The sequence below is a fragment of the Gymnoscopelus microlampas genome, assembly GCF_963454915.1.
Source record: "Gymnoscopelus microlampas genome assembly, chromosome: 16".
NCBI lineage: Eukaryota > Metazoa > Chordata > Actinopteri > Myctophiformes > Myctophidae > Gymnoscopelus > Gymnoscopelus microlampas.
In genome coordinates, this window is record NC_139953.1 from 3,865,778 (window position 1) to 3,886,179 (window position 20,402).

Here is a 20,402-nt window from a genome sequence, read left to right on the forward strand (position 1 = left end):
GCGACCTAAACGGCTTGAGCATCCATATTCTAGGAGGGGGTGACATTCAGCAAAAAATTGCCGATCTACAAGCTCACAACGCGTCGCGTTGTGAGCTTGTAGATCGCCTATTTTTCGCCGAAGACATCTGGTGGTACAGTTGCAGCTCAAGTTGTTTTACTAAGACTAGAGGATTTAAGAATGGTTTGAGTCTGTACACAATGTTGATGAATGAAGGCCCTGGTTTTAGCACGACGACATATAAGATGGCGTGTGTGTGTGTGTGTGTGTGTGTGTGTGTGTGTGCGCGCACGTGTCTTTAGAGCGATATCGTTACCCTGAAAAACAACAAACCAAATCTTAAAAAGGTAAAAAGTGAAACAGTTTCGTCTTTCGGTTAAAACAGAAAAAAAAATAAGTCATTGCGTCTCAAGCCCGATTTTATACTTCCGTCGACACGACGGTATCGCGCGCCGAAAAGCCCAGCCGATCTGAAATTACGTTTAGAGCCTCTGCCGAAAACATCCGATCTACAAGACCACAACACGGTTGGTTATTTTCGGCGTGAGATACCGTCGAGCGATGGTAGCGAAAAGCAGACACCCGGGGGCTCTTCTAATGGTTCTGGTCCTGTACACAAACAAACACCTTTTATCAAACAAATAACCATGTGGAAATAAAAAAAAAAAGGTGAGATTTCATAATTTCTTATTTTAAATTAAAAGACCTCCGTTCAAGACCCCGTGTTACCATCCGATTTCTCTGTCCTGTGATTGGCTAATAGTGTGTGTGTTAGTCCAGGCTGTCCAGTGTTGTTTGGCTGCGATGTGGCGAGGTCGGGGAGGGGGGCGAGCTGAGATTACTGCTGTTAGAGTCAGGCTGGGGGGGGGGGGAGAGAGAGAGAGAGAGAGAGAGAGAGAGAGAGAGAAAATAAGTTTAATTTAAATAATTGTGCTATAGAAAAAAAAAAACATGTTGGTATTGGACATTTTAACTTTTTGTATGTATTCGTAAATTCACCCATTCAATCCAGGAAAGCACCTCTGTCAAAAATAGCAGAGCTACAAGCTCATAGCGCGGCACTAGCTAGTTTTGAAAAATCGTGAAAATGTGTGCAAATATTTGAATATATATTTTTTAAAGCGAACATTTGTAAAATATTTTGTTCCAGGGACGTCCAGAAGCAAAAGATTTGAGTTACCAAAGGTTTTTCAATTTGCACAAATTGTCAAGATTTTTCAAAAATAGCAGATCTACAAGCTCATGGGGATTGAATGGGTTAATGTCCCAATTTGATCATATTACAGCGTCACACAAAAGTATCAAAAGTAGCAGATCTGCAAGCACGAAGCGACGCATTTCAAGCTTGTCGATTTTTGCCGTTTTTTTTTATTTGAATCCTGAAAAGTAACATCTTTGGACATTTGAAGTTTCCATCCGACAGACGATTCTGTTCATGTACATTTATATGTTTGCTATTTAAGAATAGCAGATATGCAAGTTTTTTTTTTTTACAATTTTTTTGTTACCCATTTTTTCACCCAGTGCCAATTGCCTATGTAATCCTGGGCGTTACTCTCTCTCTGCCAGCCTGGGGAGAGCCCAAAACTGAGCTCATGCTTCCTTCAATGCACGAGGAGCTAGCAAGCTGCTTCTTATCACCTGACAGGGGGGAGTTTCCCCGGTAGGACGTAGCGCGTGGAAGCAACACGTTATTCCAACCAGTTCCTTTTTTTTTATTTCAATTTATCTTTATATCTAAAACGTTTGGAAAATATAGAATCATTTTGATAAAACTTCTCTTCTGGGGGTCCATGGCAAAACCTTTTCAGATAGGGGGGGGGGTCTGTGGCCAAATACATATCAATTTGGGGGTCCTTGACATGAAAAAGTTTGAGAAGCTAATGTACAGTATGTATATGTTACAGTATGATTGGAAAACCAGTCTTTTTCAACCTGGTTGCTCGTTTTCTTCCAGTTCACTTCCCGGGGGGGAGGGGCCATGACCGTTGCTCGGATGTACCGAGACTAGGGGTGGGGGGGGGGTTTACGATCCTGTCCCTAACGGGACATAACTCGGACGGCGCCGAGTCGGCTGGAGGTGACTTCGCAAACGCTCGGCACGGCGACTCGCTCGCCTAAGCTCGCTCGCCGACTGGTTTTCCAGACGTACCGTAGCATTTATATTATGTGTGTGTCTAGGTCAGTAGTTTTGTATGCATGTACCTCTTTATCAAAGTCCTGGTCCAGGTCAGAGATGTTCCTTGATGACCCTGCTGCTGCTCCAAAGTCTGACACAAACAGACACACACACACACACACACACACACGTATTGAGCATGGGGAGGCGGTACGTAGGATGTGATTGGAAATGCTACACAGACGACACTCAACTGTTAATACACACACACATATAGTGTGTGTGTGTGTGTGTGTGTGTGTGTGTGTGTGTGTGTGTGTGGGGGGGGGGGGGGGTACCTGAAGCTGTTCTAGTAATGTGTGTTCTGCTTCTCTGTTGGCGGGAGATACTGGACAGAGGGCGGGGCTTGTCTTTCGCTGAGTCATCCTGAGAGGCTGTCGCACTCTGAACACACACACGCACACACACACAATGATTGGACACACACACACACACACACACACACACACACACACAAAGACAGATGGACAGACAGGAACGCACGCGTACACACACAGACATACGCACACACACACACACGCACACCAGCACACACACACAACCAGTTAAAACCTGTCCGTAAGGCTCCGGTGAAGACAGGTGAGTGATGATAGGACGGCGAGAGACAGGAAGTTAATCGGCCACACAGGAAAGTGAGGTGGGAAGCAAAGAGTTAAAGGAAGAGAGTGAAGGAGAGAGGCGGACGACGACAAAAATAAATAAACGGAGAAACAAAGAAAAAAGACGACAAGTTGGAAGAAAAAAAGGGACAGGGAGAGAGGGTGAAAGAGGGATGAACGCGATGGAGAGATGAAAGACAGAAGCCGCGTCCCGATACTCTCACGTCTGCCTCCTCGACTCTTCCTCCACCGCGAGCCGGAAATGGTTCACGTCCCAAACGTTGACCACTTAACCCCTTAATTAATACCTGGCAGGGAATGTGTTAAGACCTGAGGCCGACTCTATAAATGCCTTCTAAATCAGTCGTTCTCAAACTTGTATTTGGCCGGGGAACCCCGTGACCTTGTAGATCAGTTATTTTAGCTATACTTGCGAGACACTGTCATAGAATAAAGTGGTTAATCAGCCTAATCGATTTAATCGATAATTAAAAACGTATTTGACTTGATTTGTTGATCATACACATCATTTTATAAATAATCAAAGAAAATACTCTTCTCGATTATTCGATTAACCTAAAAAGTAATCGATAAAATGTTCGCTAAGGAAATAATCGACAGTTGCAGCAGCACGTTTTCCTGTTATTTTTGTCCGGTGACATATATAAATTTCTCCTTCTTTCTGCGTTTCAAAATGCTGCTGAGGAGCGTTGCCATTCCTTAAGGGACAACTTTGTAGTTTGTAGTTCCCTTGCTATGATGTAACTCTAGCCTGACACTCAGCCTGAATTTTCATTTCGTTTCACTCCATTATTCAGTCTGAAAGCCCTCTCAGTGCAGCCGTTTTCTGAGGTGGGGGCGTGGCCAAAGTTGGAATCTTTGGCGATTGGTTCATACTGGATTATCCCGATCCCGATTCGTCGTACAGATTTTCAACCGAGAAACACCCGCCCTTCGACACCAGACCCTGAATGCGAAGCAAGCGATTCAGGGGGTGGAGCCAGGCTAATGTAACTCCAAAGGTGGACAAGAAATCAAAAATAATTGCTCCGTTGATTAGAAATTGATGATTCAAAATATGCTCCTCATTTACTTGCATTGTGCGGTGAAACAGCTCTCAAAGTCACTCGTACCCCTCTCAAAGGGAGGGGTACGCTACAAAAACAACTACGCAAGCGGCTAACGCGAAGGAGGGACATTTGAGTATTGGGATGTGGCTCTAGAGAGAGAGAGAGAGAGGGGGAGAGAGAGAGAGAGAGAGAGAGAGGCCTACCCTGCCCAGAGAGGAAGAGGAGGGAGAGGAGGAACAGGAGGAGGAGTCCGTCTGCAGGAAGACCCCGGCGGACAGAGGAGTCATGTGATACACATGTTCAAAGTTGGAGGGAGGGGAGATGAGGGGGGGGCGGGGGGAGGAAGTGACATCACTGGACTGGAAGGAGAGAGGAGAGGGAGGAGAAGGAAAGAGAAGGAGAGGAGGGGCTTCATTTAATTCTCCGTTGTGCGCGCGGGGTGTCGTCGGACAAAAAAAGAAAAGAAGAAAAAACCCCGACAAAACTTGCGGACCTCTCAAAACAAGTGCCTTCACAGGTGTTACCAATGATACTAATGAAGGCTCTGTTCCATTCTGGTCAGGGTGCTGATATCGTGCATGTTGGCTCACTAGAGCGTGCATGTTGGCTCACTGGTTCCCAAATGGCCCCTTATGGTGGGTGTGTAACTCTGAGAGTGTACAAACGGAACCAAATGGACGCTTACGGGTCCATTTGGTTCCATTTGTACACTCTCAGAGTTATAGGGGTCCTTGAAAATAAGACAACCACTATGCCACACTAAATGGAACAGAGCCTTAATTAGTATCACATTGGTAACACCTGTGAAGGAAGTAAGGAAGGGGCCCAATTCGTTGCCAATATGGCTGCTGTGCATAGAGCCAATTCAAACAAAAGATAACTAACTGAAACTGTATTGTGTGTTTATAAAACTAGCTGAAACTATAGTCAAAATGCCCGTCGTTTTCGCTTTTCACGTTGATTGTCCAACAGTTTACTGAATATATATTTTCTAAATGGTATCTTTTGTTGAGTTTTTATTACACAGTACTCACTATGGGTTATTTGTCAGGTGCAGGATTCAAAAAGGTCAAAGTATGAAAAAACTAAAAATAACACTATAACTAATAAAAACGTAACTAAAACTAAGCTTTAAAAAAGCGTACAAACGAACTAGTTCAAAACTAACTAACTAAAACTAAACTAAAATGAAAAATCCAAAACTATTATAATCGTGCTCAGCTCGTAGAGTTCTTTTTTTGTCCAGCGACACCGTCGTACTACGAAGTATAAATTAGGCTAAGAGTATTTTTGAAGAAAATTCACCGGCAACAGTAGAATTTTCAAAAAAAAGAGAGATTTACAGGTCAGTCATGCACATAACCTCTAATAGAATCCTAATACAGAGAGGAGTGGATGGGTGGAGAGGAAAGGAGAGATTCTATCCCTCTGTCAAGATTAGATTTGAAAACTCATGGCATCATGCTGAGAAACACAAGAGTACAGTAGATTATTTTACAATAGTACCACATGCAAGTACATTAGTAGAATAACACCACAAGGAGTTTAGAATGTACTACAGTGCTAATACGGTAAAATAGAAGGAATAGATTGAACATGGAATAGACTATGGAGTACCAAAGTCCTGTGGTGGAAAGAGTATTCAATTTCTCTACTTAAGTAAAAGTATCAATACTGCAATGTAGAAATACTCTGTTAGAAGTAAAAGTCCAGAATTCAAAATTTACTTGAGTAAAAGTACAGAAGTATTTGCATCTAAATGTACAAAAAAGTACCAAAAGCTGAAAGTACTCATGCTGCCCTGAAAATGCATTTTCTGTGTTTATCAAAGAGCAGGAGAGACATGGAGACTCCTATTACTGAACAAACACTCTATAGTAATGATTACTATCACAATATAGAGCTATTTAACACTTTTACTGAACAAACACTCTATAGTAATGATTACTATCACAATATAGTTCATTACCCTTTTGACAAAAAAAAAGTTTTGTTTTAACCAAAATATATCTCTAACCCTACCTTTAAAATAAACAGACTACAGTAGCATGTATTAAAAATAGATCAAACTACAGTACAACATATTCAATTAGAGCAGAGGGCAGTACCAGAGGCAGATCCATCAGAACTTGCATTCCATCTCCTGGTCCCATGTGAGCCACATGGTTGAAGTTTGTCGGGTGGGAAATCATCTTGGACCTCAACTCTGGATCCCTTAACATCTCTCTGTACACACACACACACACACACACACACACACACACACACACACACACACACACACACACACACACACACACACACACACACACACACACACACACACACACACACACACACACACACACACAAAATTGCATTTAAATAGAACAACAAGACTAAGAGTCTACAAGCCCCACTATGCCCCATGCTGCACGCCTGCCATTGAACTGAATGCCATTATAAACAGGAAGTCCATGCAATATGAACGGGAAGTACCTCCTCTGCTGGAGTCTCTCCTCCTCTGGAACCTTGAACAGGAACTTCCTCTTACTGCGCGTTCGAACCATCAACTTCCGGCTGTGTTCCGACAGCTCTGGAATAGACAGCTCCCCCTCTGGGAGGAGGAGAGAACAGCAGAGGGAGAGAACAGCAGAGGCAGAGAGAGACATAGACAGAGACAGAGAGAGAGAGAGAGAGAGAGAGAGAGAAAGCGAATGGTATTAGTTTTCATAGATTACAGGAAAGACAATAATGAATTCATTCAGGCATTCTAACCCCCAAAATTATATGCATTTGGACCCACATCTCAAACAATTTAGTTCTACGAACCTCCAGAGTCAAAGATTTTAGTTAAAAATCTATCTTTGCTTTATATCTATTCAAAGTTGTCACACATTTTGACGATTTATCAAAAGTATCAGATCTACAAGCTCATAGCGCTGCACAAAGTGACGCGCTATGAGCTTGTATATCTGCTATTTTTGAATAGCCAAACAATGTGCTATATATATATAGCTGAAATCAAAAGTGACACAGATGCTTTCCCTTACACAACTGTATTAATGTGCCATGCTAAAAAGTGGATAGTCTTAAAGGTTCCCAAAAACGGAAAAGCTCCAAAGCAGAACAGAGTCAACAACTCATCCTCAGGCAGCAACGCCTGAGGATGCCTGTATCCACATCTGTACTAAAATAGCCTCTCTAACACGCTTTATCACTCTGTAAACGTACTTTATCATTTCACAAATGCCTCATAAAGCCTTTAACCGACAGATGTCCAAACTGATACTAATGTGTGAGGTTGTGAGGTTTGTACCTGAGGACTCGTTGCTGAAGTAGATGAGTCTGGGTTGTTCTGATCCCAACAGATTCAACGTTCCCTCCAAGTTCAGAGGCCTGATCTACAGACACACAGACAGACAGACAGACAGACAGACAGATTTTAAGGCTCATTAGACCATTATGTTTATTAAAGGGATAGCTCACCCATTTTTTTTATTACTACTCGTTCATATGATGTTTTTGCATAGTCTTGTATATTCGTCTGTCATTTAATGTTTCGATTAATTGAATACACAAGGATCCCAATGGAAACAAGTCATAGTGCTTTCTCCTTTTAGCAGACCTTGTACTTGTACACTGTACTTTCTGTGCTTTTCTTTTGCAAACTGTCAATAAAGTATTCAGACAGACAGAAGTTTCTATGAATTGAATACACAGGACCCCAATGGAAAATCGGGGACACATGCGCGCGTGTGCATGCGTGCCCACCCGCTCCTGCTCAGGCCCAGCCTATACTAGCAGGCAGTATAGGCTATACTAGCAGGCAGTATAGCAGCAGTATAGGCTATACTAGCAGGCAGTATAGGCTGTACTAGCAGGCAGTGGCGCAGCCTAAGACCCTGCTTTAAGAACCACAGAGTTAAAGACGTACTGTACATTCCAAGTCCAACTACTAAGAAGCAGGTAAAAAAAGGTTGCTGGTTGAAGTACCTTCCTGAGAGAGACGGTCTGGACCCAGGCTGTGGTGTGGATGTCAAACACGTCCACGCCGTACTCGCTGTACACTGTGAGATAGGACGAGCTGGAAGCTACACACACACACACACACACACACACACACACACACACACACACACACACACACACACACACACACACACACACACACACACACACACACACACACACACACACACGGTCAACATGTTTTAACTATGAATTCTCTATAGGGAAAATTATTTACAGTATACACCATATCACTTAACCCATTCAATCCAGGAATGCATCTTCGTCATTTTTAGATTTATTTGGCATTTTTTTGGAAAAATCGTGGAAAATTCATGCAAATCTTTGAATGTATATATTTTTTTAAAGCGAACATTTGCAACTCAAATCTTTGCTTCTGTGGGATTCTACAAATGTCATTTAAGTTTTTTGAAAATAAGAATGTCGCAATATCACTAGTTCTCAAAAATGTGTATTTGGCCGTGGACCCCCATCTCAAAATATGTTGTTCCAGGGACCCTCAGAAGTTGTAACAAGTTAAAAATGTTCACTTAAAAAAAAAAAGACATATTCAAAGATTTGCAACAAAAAAAAACATTATTTTTTTTAAATAGCAGATCTAGAAGCTCTACAAACTCATAGCGCAGCACTGAGTGCCGTGCTATGAGCTTGTAGATCTGATATTTTTGAATAGCCAAAGAAATGACACAGATGCGTTCCCGGTCTTAAAGGGTTAAAGTGGGGGAAAAAAACATTATTATAATAAGTGTCACATACTACACGCTAGGGGCGTGGCGGGCCACATCAGCTCCTGCGTGCGCGACCTTCGACCCTGGGGGTCCACGTAGATGCCCAGCTGGCTGAAGCAGAGCAGCACCTCCTCGGTGCCCACCTCCAGGGCGTGGAGCGCGTCCAGGGGCTGCTGGGACAGGAAGGCCAGCGACGGGTCGCCGGGACTCACCAGGCTGACCGGGGACGACTCCCCCTGCAGGCGGGGAGGGGTGGTAGTCACAGTCATGATCCATTTTAAACCCAAGACAAAAAATATAGGAAAGCAAAGACCCGCCGTCTACCGGTTTTACTTCCTGTTTTGGCGTGACGTAGGTGGCTGGCTTTTTTTGGTGTGGTTTGTACGCAAAATGCGTGCAGGTTGGCAGGTTGGCAGAACCCAAGATATCATTATCTGAAGATTTGCAGCTCCATCCACTTCTTGTTTAACTTATAACTGAAAAAGGCTGTATCTCGCTTCCTAAGCACTTTTTTTTTACATAAAAAAATGGCAATGGCAATGGAAATAATTCTGGCATTCAGTGAGTTAAAATAATATCAGAAAATAGCCGATCTACAAGGCAAAAATCAGTCATGGCGACTGAGAACTTTAATCCATGCGATACCAGCATTTTAGGCAGTATCGGCAGCTTTTCCTGCTTTTCCTGGTACATAGGCATGTAACGATTCACTCAACTCACGATACGAATCACGACACTAGGTTCACGATGCGATTTTTCACGATTTTTTAAACTACAATTATTTTACAGACAAATGACTGGAAAAAAAACTTTTTTAAATGATTTCTCTTACAAAGATCCTGTATTTTCTTTGGCACATGTCTTTTCACATGTCAGTGACATCACTGACGATCCTTGGCATCTTTATAACCAGCGTCGAACATAATGGCGTATGTCCGTGCTACTAATAGTGACATCACTGTCGAATCCTTGGTATTATGATCCTAGCCTTTCAACGTGTGTTTACCAGCGGCGTCTCTCCACGCTGTATTTTGTTTTTTTTTCACGCTCGCACTAATGAAACACTAAATGGGATTATTATTTCACGTCAACATTCAAGTGCAGCTATCAGAAGATGTAACCCAGGTAAGTAAGGGTAACTAAAGTTTTCCACCTGTTCAAATGTTTCTTCTGACTATTTTTCACATCACGATTATTATTTTATTAAATCGATTTAAATCGTCACCCGTTTGAATCAATTTAAATCAATTCACGATAAATCGTTACATGCTTAGTGGTATATACGTATCGTTAACAACTCTACAAATAATATACTCTGTTCATAACTATAGCTCTCTTTTCCAGAAGGAAACAAAGCATCACATTGCGTGATTGCGTCGCAGCGCGACACGCTGTGAGCTTGTAGATCTGCTATTTTCGGTGCATGCCATGCTTCCAATAGAAGGCATGCTGGCTTCAAAGGAATCCACGTGACTGAAATGGGTCGTGGCGACTGAGAGCTTGAAGCCATGAATAGTGTAATAGTCGTTGAGCGGTCCTACCTGCAGGGCGAGCAGGGCGAAGCCAGAGGGGTATCCTACACACAGCCGGTCCCGCACCATGCCCAGCCACTGAGCGATGCCCGGAGCCTGGACCTCCCACAGCTTACGGTAGTGAGGCTTAGACCTGGTGATCTCGTAGCATTGCACCTGGAACACAAACACAACACAACATGAGGTTATCACTATTTATTCATTTTTTTCCTAAATTTAGATTTAGCCAATTATTATTTTTACCCCCTTTTTCTCCCTAATTTACCGAGTGCCGCACTATGAGCTTGTAGATCTGCATTTTTAAAAAAAAACGTTTTTTGGGACTTTTTTATGCCTTTATTAGAGAGGGATAGGGAAAGTAGGCTGAGAGGAAATGGAGAGAGAGATGGGGGGGGTGACACGCAGCAAAGTCGTCGGGAACGGGAGTCGAACCCGCGACACGCTGTCTGTCAGGCTGGCATTGCAGCCTAGGGTGCCTGGACCGTCATGCTACGGCCCAGGCCAGATCTGCTATTTTTTTTTTAATTTGTGCAAATCTTTAAATATAATGTATTTTTTAAAGCGAACAGTTGTAACCAGGCATGCAAACAGCCCTGAGGTGAAAAAGGTGACAACATGTTTTTTTTTCTTTTTCGGGTCAGGTGTCACACAATTGCCCTCTTTAGATTCAAAACGGCTGAAAAGCTACAAGTTTGCATGTCTGTGTAACTCAAATCTTTGCTTCTGGGGGACTCTACAAATGTCTTCTAAATCCTAACAGTTTTCTTTTTGAAAAACTGATGTTTCTATATAAGTGGTTCTCAAACTTTTTCATGTCAAGGACCCCCAAAATGATATGTTTTTGGCCGCCGACCCCCATCTGAAAATATGTTGTTCCAGCAAAGATTTGAGTTCAAAAAATATTGTTTAAAGAAATATATGTATTCAAATATTTGCACAAAATGTTCACGATCTTTCAAAAATAGCAGATCTACAAGCTCATAGCGCGGCACTCGGTGCCGCGCTATGAGCTTGTATATCTGCTATTTTTGAATAGCCAAAGAAATAAAAAAAAATGACACAGATGCGTTCCCGGTCTTTAAAGGGACAAAACTTGATATAGTTGGCAGACAGACAGACGGACAGACAGACGGGTATAGGTACCTGTCTCTTGACGGCGGCCAGCAGACAGCTGGGTCCCCCGGGTCTGAGCTGTCCCGTGGTCATGGCCTGGCAGCCCTTGGTGTCGGTCAGCTTGGTGTCGTAGGACTCCGCCCCCTCCAGCACGCCCCACGGGTGGAGGTGCACGTGGCGGCTCCGCCCACACAGCAGGGCCACCAGGCGCTCCCTGGGGATCAGGTCTATCTGGAAGACCTTCTTACAGTCTGCGGCGCGCACGATTACTGCACACACACACACACACACACACACACACACACACACACACACACACACACACACACACACACACACACACACACACACACACACACACACACACACACACACACACACACACACACACACACACACACACACACACACACACAGATCTCAGTATTAGTAAAGCTACTAGAAGTAGTGTCTTCGTGTGTGTGTGTGTGTGTGTGTGTGTGTGTGTGTGTGTGTGTGTGTGTGTGTGTCTTACCATCTCTGGTAACCTCTACAACAAACAGCCCCTCCTCTGTCCCGAGAGCGATACGCTCCCGATCTGTGTGAGAGAGAGAGAGGGAGCGAGAGAGAAATAAACAGAGAGACCGACAGGCAGAGAGACATGAATAGAGAGAGAGACAGAGACAGATAAATGGATTAACTCATTGAGTGCCATCTTTTTGGAAAAAACGTTCAGAACCCAAGATATCATCATTTGAATATTTGCAGCTCCATCCACTCCTTGTTTAACTTATAACTGAAAAAGGCTGTATCTCGCTTCCTAAGCACTTTTTGTTCACTTTGAAAAAAAAAATAAAAAAATCGCACTGGCCAGAAATAGCCAGAAATAATTCTGCCACTCATTGAGTTAATGTGGTCCAGTTGGCTTTAACTCTTTCCCTGCCACCGACGACATTTCTCGTCGGATTCTGCTAAGGCGCAAGCCTGCCATGGACGAGAAAGATGAGGTTTTTTTGTTTTGTTTTTCCTCACACAGAACCAGGAGATAACGTGATCCAAAGATTTACTGCTCCATTGACTTCCTGGTTAAAGTATTTGGGAAAAAGCCTGCATCTCGGCTCCTGTGTTTTACTATGTATTTTTGGCCGAGACATGCTATTTTTAACAGCGCATAACAAGCGAACGCAATGACATTTTTTGTCGCAATGACATTTTTTTCCCTCTTTTCGGAAGCACAGTGAAACCCCCCGTGATTAGCAACCATCAGGGGATCCATCATACTGGAGATAAATATTCTGTGACTACTTAAAAAGGTAAGACAACGGAAAAATCACTGGCAGTCTGGGCCTTATTTATATACTTTATATACTTATAGTTAATGGGTTAAATCGATCTGAATCGATTTACGATAAATTGTTGCATGCTTACTGTGTGTGTGTGTGTGTGTGTGTGTGTGTGTGTGTGTGTGTGTGTGTGAGTGAGAGATGCACTCACCCAGTATAGCAGCAGACAGGGTGCTTTTGATAGCGGGCAGAGAGGAGTCGTAGGCCTCGTGGAGCACGTGCACGGCGGGGCTCTTGAGGCGGTTCTTGGTCAGGATGTTCTGCAGCCCCTCCAGGATGCCCACCCACTTCCTCTTCTCCGCCTCGCTCTCCGCCAGCACCAGCAGAGAGACCACCCGCGCCGGAGAGCTGAGCAGCAACGACGTCACCTGTACCATGAGATATGAACGGCAATGACTTATTATAACAGTGGGTTTTTCAACCCTTTTCATATCAAGGTGTCCATTATTTGCAGTGGTGGAAAAAGTACTCACATTCTTTACTTAAGTAAAACTATCGATATTGCGATATCAAAGTACTCTGTTACAAGTAAAAGTTTGAAATTCAAAATTTGCTTGAATAAAAGTACAAAAGTATTGGTATCAAAATGCGCTTAAGGTACCAAAAGTAAAAGTATTCATTATGAAGAATTCAACAATTCAAATGTATAGAACTCTTTTGAAATTAGCAGATCTACAAGCTCACACAAGCTTGTAGATCTGCTATTTGTGAAAAATCTTTGAATAAATAAAACAGCTTTTTTTTTTTTTTTTTGCTATGTCAGTGGTGCTCCAACTTTTCCATGTCAAGTACCCCCAAAATGATATGTATTTGGCCACGGACCCCCATCTCAAAATGTGTTGTTCCAGGGACACCCAGAAGCACAGACTGGAGTTAAAAATGTTCGCTTTAAAACATATATATTCAAAGATTTGCACACATTTTCAAGATTTTGCAAAAATAGCCAAAGAAATCTTAAAATGACAATAGATGCGTTCCCGGTCTTAAAGTGTGTCAGTGTAAGAGGTTAAAGGTCGGGTCATACCCTGAAGATACAGGGGACATCCTTCCTGGTGGCGTGGATGACGTCAGAGGCCAGGACAGAACTGACTGAGAACTCGTCATCTCTGCAAGACAAACCACAACGTCAGCACACACACACACACACACACGCACACGCACACGCACACGCACTAGGATTACAAAGTCATTGATTTAATAGATTATACAAACAATCTAATTAATAAAATAGTGGGTTTTAAAAAAAAAGCAAAACATAGCTAATTCAGCAGATCTACAAGCTCACGAACATGTCACCATTGCAGCATGGTGTGAGCATAACACTGATGTACAACGATACACGTCTGTATGAAACAGGGCTTAAGGGGTTAATCAGACTAATCAATTTAGTCAGATTATATAAAATAAAACAAAATACAAATCAAATACCATTTTTGGCGTGATTTTGACACTTGAAAAAATTGCTAGTAGATCTTTCAATTTTTCCCCCCGGTTTTAATGACTTAAAAGGATAATCGATAGCGGCAGCCCTAACACACACAGTACCTGAGGTCTAGAACCTGGCTGGCCACGACTCCAGGTTGTGTGGACTTCCCCTCAGGAACTTCATACAGGAAGAGCTTGCAGTCACACACCACCGCGTACGCACGCTGCCAGCCCTTCTTCACTCCTGTGGGCTTGGGAATCTGACACACACATGTTTTTTTGTCATTCCAAAGCCCTACTTCATCATGCAAGAGTGTCACACAAAAGTAGTGGAAACAGCAGATCTACAAGCACACAACGCCTCGCTTCTGCAAGGCGCAGATCGGTTATTTTCACTACTTTTAAATCGTTTTTTTTTTTATCATAATAAAAAAAAGAATAATCATGTTTTGATTCAGCACAGCCACCACCTCATAGTCGCACAACTAAACACACAAGGCGAGCACAAGTGCTCCACATTCTCCTAGATGTTATTCTGTGCTGCTTATTATTAGACAGGGAGGCCATGTTGCTATTGGGCGCCGTGTCCACAGGAAGCATTTTTCGAGCTGCCAGCACTTTTCTTCCCAAGCATTTCTATGCGTAAGAAATGCAAATATTTTATGCTAGAGCTTTTCACAGGTCCCCAGGCCTGTCACAATTATTACATAATCGTCTAAATCGCAATTATTTTATATAATGGCAATTATTTTTGCATAATCGTCATAATCAATTCCATGTTAAAAAATGTCATATATTTTCAAAAAACGACAAATAGTGGAAATAGCAGATCTATAAGCTCAATCGCGACGCATTTTGAGCTTATAGATCTGCTATTTCCACTATCAATGTTTATTTTTAAGTATGAAGTAATTAAATATGTGTTATTTGTCATATCTGCCCTGTGCAACTTTTGTTTCCGAAAGCTAAAAGCCAAACAGAAATGTGTTTTTTATTCATAATGTCCCATTAATTTTCCACGACAGAAACGCAATTATATCATTAATCGCAATTATTTGAGTGACAATTAATCCTCAACTTAAATTTGTAAATCGTGACAGCCCTACGGGTCCCCCCGATTCCGAGGGACCCGAGACCCGTACGAGTCAGATCTGTGTTTTATCATAATCACTTGGGGCCGGAGTCGGAATCGGCGCTATTACCTCGGAACTCGGGTCGGTCCATCATTATGTGTAATGCCCGAGTGGATCCGAGAAGACCCGTAGTATGCCTACTGTGTGTGTGTGTGTGTGTGTGTGTGTGTGTGTGTGTGCGCGGCTGCACTAAACACGAGCGTTTAACTTGTGTGTGATGTTTTTTTAGACTGACCTAGGATCAGGTTAGTGCAGCAGCAAAATGAATGGCTGTGCATCTTGCGTGATGATTCTGCTGGTTTAGGATCAGATTACTGCAGCACAACAACAACAACAAAAGTTGAGCTACGCAATGCATGTGCAGCATACCGCAAGCCAAGGAAAGCCCAGCTGCCAGGCTGATTTGAAAACACCGGCGTGCAATCGTGGATTCCTCCGACACCGTTGTCCTCAACGATAGGTCAGCTTGTATTTCATAAAGCCCACATTTACAAAGAAAACCTTTTGTCATGCATATTAAATTAATACCTCTGCCATATTTATTTATATATTTTGTAGTTTCATATGTGCTTTTTTGAAGGGGCGTCTGTGTCTTCGAAATCGGACCAAATTGTCACAATCTCGGAACGGCTAGGAATCTGACCACATTTCTCGATACCATTTCGGTTCGGGTCCGTTTTTTGCACCCGTGAAGATTTGTACAAAATCTTCCAAACATTTTTGAGATTTCGAAGCATATCTAGAAGGAAAATGTATGGAACATTATTCAACATGGAAACGATTATGCAAAAATAATTGGGATTAGGCGATTATATAATAACTGGGTGTCTGAGAGTGTACTGAGAGTGTACAAATGGAACCAAATGGACCCGTAAGGGTCCAATTGGTTCCATTTGTACACTCTCAGAGTTACGCACCCGTAGGGGGCCATTTGGAAGCCCATGAGGGTCCCTGGACCCCAACTTTAGACCCACTGGTGTAGCAGAGTGTTTCCAGTGAGCCAACATGCACATGTATCATTGGTAACACCTCTGAATGTCTTCATAATATGGCTGCTGTGAATAGAGCCTATTGCGGACATGATATCCAAAGTGCTCCTCTGCTCAAAACAGCGTTATATGGACATGTGTTCCAAGAAAGCAGACGTCCCCATGTCTCGATCAGTTCAGACTAGAGCACATCTCACCCTGACGTAGCCTTTGTAGGCCGTTCCGATGCCCCTCTGGACATCAATTCCCAGAGGCCTCTTGGCCTGCTCGGGGGGGATGGGACACACTAAGGGGGCGTGGTCTTTACAGGAGACGTGGCAGATAAACGAACACACTGTTGAGACAGAGAGAGAGGGAGAGAGAGACAGAGAGACAGAGAGAGCGAGAGCGAGAGAGAGGTTAACTTTAGAACTACAATGTCAGTGTGTTTGAGCAGAGTTTTATTGAAACCATATTCACCTTTGGACAACCTGGTTTAACTCACTCACCCTTTCAAATAAGCCAATTAATCCAAATATTACAAAAAAAAATATTCATAATGTTTTATGGTCTAATAAAGTTGAGTCAGTTGAGTCATGACTTTTCAGATCCGTTAGAACCTGTGTTCTAACGGATCCAATTTAGTTATTATTTAGCCACAAGCTCTACTTAACCAATCTTTTCATTGGTTACGTATATATAAAACCAACATAGACACTTAATCACTTTCAATAATGTTCTTAACCCATTTAGGCCAATTCTAAAAATACCTAAAGTTTTCTGAAAAACTTCAAATATTTACTAAAAATTAAAAAAATATATATGTTTCTATATACTGTACATGACAACAACTACACCAAAAGTGGTTCCCGGATTGAAAGGTATAGTAACGTATTGGTGTGTTCCCGGTCTAAATGGGTTAAATAGCAAAGATACCCGATCTATCATCTACATACAAGGTCACAATGTGTCGCATTGTGACCTTGTGGATCGTCTATTTTCGCTACTTTAATATGACACTGTTGTAGTATGAACCAGGGCATTCATTTACGAAAAAAACACAAACAGTTGAAACACGGAGATGTAAGGTTTCTGCCCGACAGCGACGATATTCTCCCCAAGTTCACCTGAAGAATGAGTTCTTCATAACTAAGAGACACAATAATATGTTCTTTGTGTTCATGGTGCTCAGAAACAACCCTCTTCATCTCTGCTGTGGAACTGGAATATGTTGTGAAGAGAGCTGCCTTCTGCCCTCTAGTGGTGCACCAATAGGCTCTATGCACAGCAGCCATATTGGGAATGAATTGGGCCCCTTCCTTACTTCCTTCACAGGTGTTACCAATAATACTAATTAAGGCTCTGTTCCATTTAGTGTAGCACAGTGGTTGTCTTAATTTCAAGGACCCCCATAATTCTGAGTGTACAAATGGAACCAAATGGACCCTTCGGGTCCATTTGGTTCCATTTGTACACTCTCAGAGTTACACACCCACCACAAGGGGGCATTTGGGAACCAAAATGGAGTGTTTCTAGTGAGCAAACATGCACAATATCAGCACCCTGACCAGAATGGAACAGAGCCTTCATTAGTATCATTGGTAACACCTGTGAAGGAAGTAAGGAAGAGGCCCAATTTCTTTCCAATATGGCTGCTGTGCATGGAGCCTATTCATAATAATAATAATAATAATAATAATAATAATATACTAACTACTATTTAGCATATACACAGTGAATGTGTTTTCGGCATCTAACCCATCCTAAGTAACATGGAGCAGTGGGCGCTACGGGGCAGCACCTCGGGGAGTAGTTAGCGGTTAAGTGTCTTGCTAAGGGACACACTTCAACACATTGCTGAAGCCTGGAATCAAACTATGGCCGCCCTATTCAGTTGAGCACTAATCATCGTAACACAGTAGAGTAAGAAATGACACAGTGTGTGTGTGTGTGTGTGTGTGTGTGTGTATGTATACCTTCACATGCGTATCCCTGTCGTATGAGTCCCACCATCAGAGAGGTGCAGTGGGAGCACTGGGTTGGACTGGAAAACGTCTTGATACTCAACTGGTGAGCTTTAGGCTGCACACACACACAAATATAAACATCATACTTATGAGACACGTATGTTGACGTGTGTGTGTGTATGTGTGTTGTAGTGTAGCGCAGTGCAGTGGTTTCCAAGCTCGAAACCAAAAAGAGAAATTTGATGTCTCCCCGGGACCCAAACTAGTGAAAATAGCAGATCTACAAAAAAACACATTGCGAGCTTGTAGATGTGCTATTTTCACTACTTCGTAAGTGTGTATTTATGTATTTCTGTAAATTCTTCTGTTGTATAAAATTCTTTTGAAAAATGTTAGATTTGTATTATTTATTTTGGTCTAAATTGTTGAAAAGACCATAAAAATGGGTCTGCAACCCACGAATGGGTCCCGCCCCAGTGCTTGTGAAACAGTGGTGAGGTGTACCTTTGGATGGGTCAAGTGTGACGTCTGGTAGGTAGAGGAGGGGGTGGGAGGGGCCACAGGAGATTTGACCGGTTCCTAGACAGACAGATATACAGAATTACAAACCTCATTACCAATGGTACATATCATGTGTGTGTGTGTGTGTGTGTGTGTGTGTGTGTGACTCACTTCCAGTTCAGGGGTCTCGCAGGGGGAAGTGGGCGTGGAAACAGGTTTCTGGGTGGGGGAGTCTATCTCTGTGACAGAGCTAGGCTGTGGGAGAGAGAGAGAGATGGTTCAAAGGTCAGAGCGGTCAGTAGCCAATGTGTACCTGTGATATTTCAATGCTAAAATACCACACGTTAATGCTAATAAACACAAGGCAACACACACACACACACACACACACACACACACACACACACACACACACACACACACACACACACACACACACACACACACACACACACACACACACACACACACACGGTAGTCTCACGTAGCCAGACAACTATTCCACAATCTCTGAAATGCTACCTCCTGAATGTTATATAGAGTCTGAACTACACCTCCTGAATGCTATATAGAGCCACTGGTACGACCAAAACACTATATAGAAATATAGAAACACCCTTTGAGAGACACACTGACAGACAGACTCATCCTGAAGGTGAGGAGTAGAGATACAGACAGACAGACTTACTCTAAAGGTCAGATCATGGGCGAGTGGAGACGTGTTGAAATATTCAAAGATGGAGTCTTGGAAATCTGGAAGCTTCAAACCTGAGAGATGAGAGAGAGAGAGAGAGTTAGGAGGAGTTTTAGTTCATTGCAGTTATAAGGGAAGATTGGGACATATCTGACAAAAATAACGGTCATACATTTAGTTATGCATTAATGACAAGCAGGTGCGTAAATGCATATTTTGCATTGAAGATTCTTAACAGGAGTTAGAAGGATTTAAGAGGGGAGTTGGAAGATGAGTTATGGGGAGAGTTAGGAAGAGTTATAAAAGGAGTTAAAAGAGTTAGGTGGAGTTATCAGAACAGTTTGGAAGAGTTAGAAGATGAGTTAGAAGGATTTAAGAGAGGAGTTAGGAGCAGTTATACCAGGAGGGTCAGGAGGAGTTATGACAGGAGTTAGGAGGAGTTATGACAAGAGTTATGACAGGAATTATGACAGGAGTTATGAGAGGAGTTATGACGGGAGTTAGGAGGAGTTAAGACGGGATTTAGGAGGAGTTATGAGAGGAGTGCCAACCTTTATCCGAACGGGAGCGACTTTCCTCCAACTCCATTCTCAGAATGTCCATCTGCTCCTCCATGTCGTTGCTCCTCCTCTCTGACTCCTTTAATTTACTGTTAAAAGACAAGAACATCCATCCATTACTACCCAAACACAATCATTTTAACCCCTTCATCCATATTTTATACTTTGGCTATTAACTCAATGAGTGCCCGAATTATTTCTGTCCAGTAAGATTTTTTTTTTTTTTTCAAAGTAAAAAAAAAGTGCCTAGGAAGCGAGATACAGCCTTTTTCACTTATAAGTTAAACAAGGAGTGGATGGAGCTGCAAATCTTCAGATAATGATATCTTGCGTTCTGAACATCTTTTTTTTTTTTTTTTACTATTTTTTACTATTTTTTGAGTGGTGCCAACCACTCCTATATCTGACTTTGTCCGTGTGTCCGTCCGTATGTATGCATGTCCAATAAACAAACATTGATGACAACACCAATATGGGGCTCATCAAAGGCGGTAAAACACGTGAAACACGTGAACTGGCACTCAATGAGTTAAAACATTTTGAAAATCTGTGCAAATATTTTAAAAAAAAAAGTTTTTAAAGGCGAACATTTTGAACAAA

General features: G+C 42.5%; 1 protein-coding gene across 1 annotated transcript in view; it reads right to left on the reverse strand.

The window, feature by feature from the left end:
• Window positions 1-719: 719 nt before the first annotated feature.
• cdc42bpb (CDC42 binding protein kinase beta (DMPK-like)) overlaps window positions 720-20,402 on the reverse strand; it is a 74,393-nt gene continuing 54,710 nt past the window's right edge. Inside the window, 20 exon segments of the mRNA XM_084082948.1 lie at window positions 720-858; window positions 2,206-2,270; window positions 2,458-2,563; window positions 5,957-6,074; window positions 6,327-6,444; window positions 7,147-7,231; window positions 7,824-7,921; window positions 8,616-8,823; window positions 10,129-10,275; window positions 11,263-11,501; window positions 11,747-11,809; window positions 12,706-12,922; window positions 13,579-13,660; window positions 14,100-14,239; window positions 16,299-16,435; window positions 18,057-18,162; window positions 18,552-18,626; window positions 18,720-18,803; window positions 19,237-19,316; window positions 19,794-19,891. Coding sequence (XP_083939074.1) covers window positions 772-858; window positions 2,206-2,270; window positions 2,458-2,563; window positions 5,957-6,074; window positions 6,327-6,444; window positions 7,147-7,231; window positions 7,824-7,921; window positions 8,616-8,823; window positions 10,129-10,275; window positions 11,263-11,501; window positions 11,747-11,809; window positions 12,706-12,922; window positions 13,579-13,660; window positions 14,100-14,239; window positions 16,299-16,435; window positions 18,057-18,162; window positions 18,552-18,626; window positions 18,720-18,803; window positions 19,237-19,316; window positions 19,794-19,891 — 2,353 coding nt within the window. The 3' untranslated portion in view covers window positions 720-771.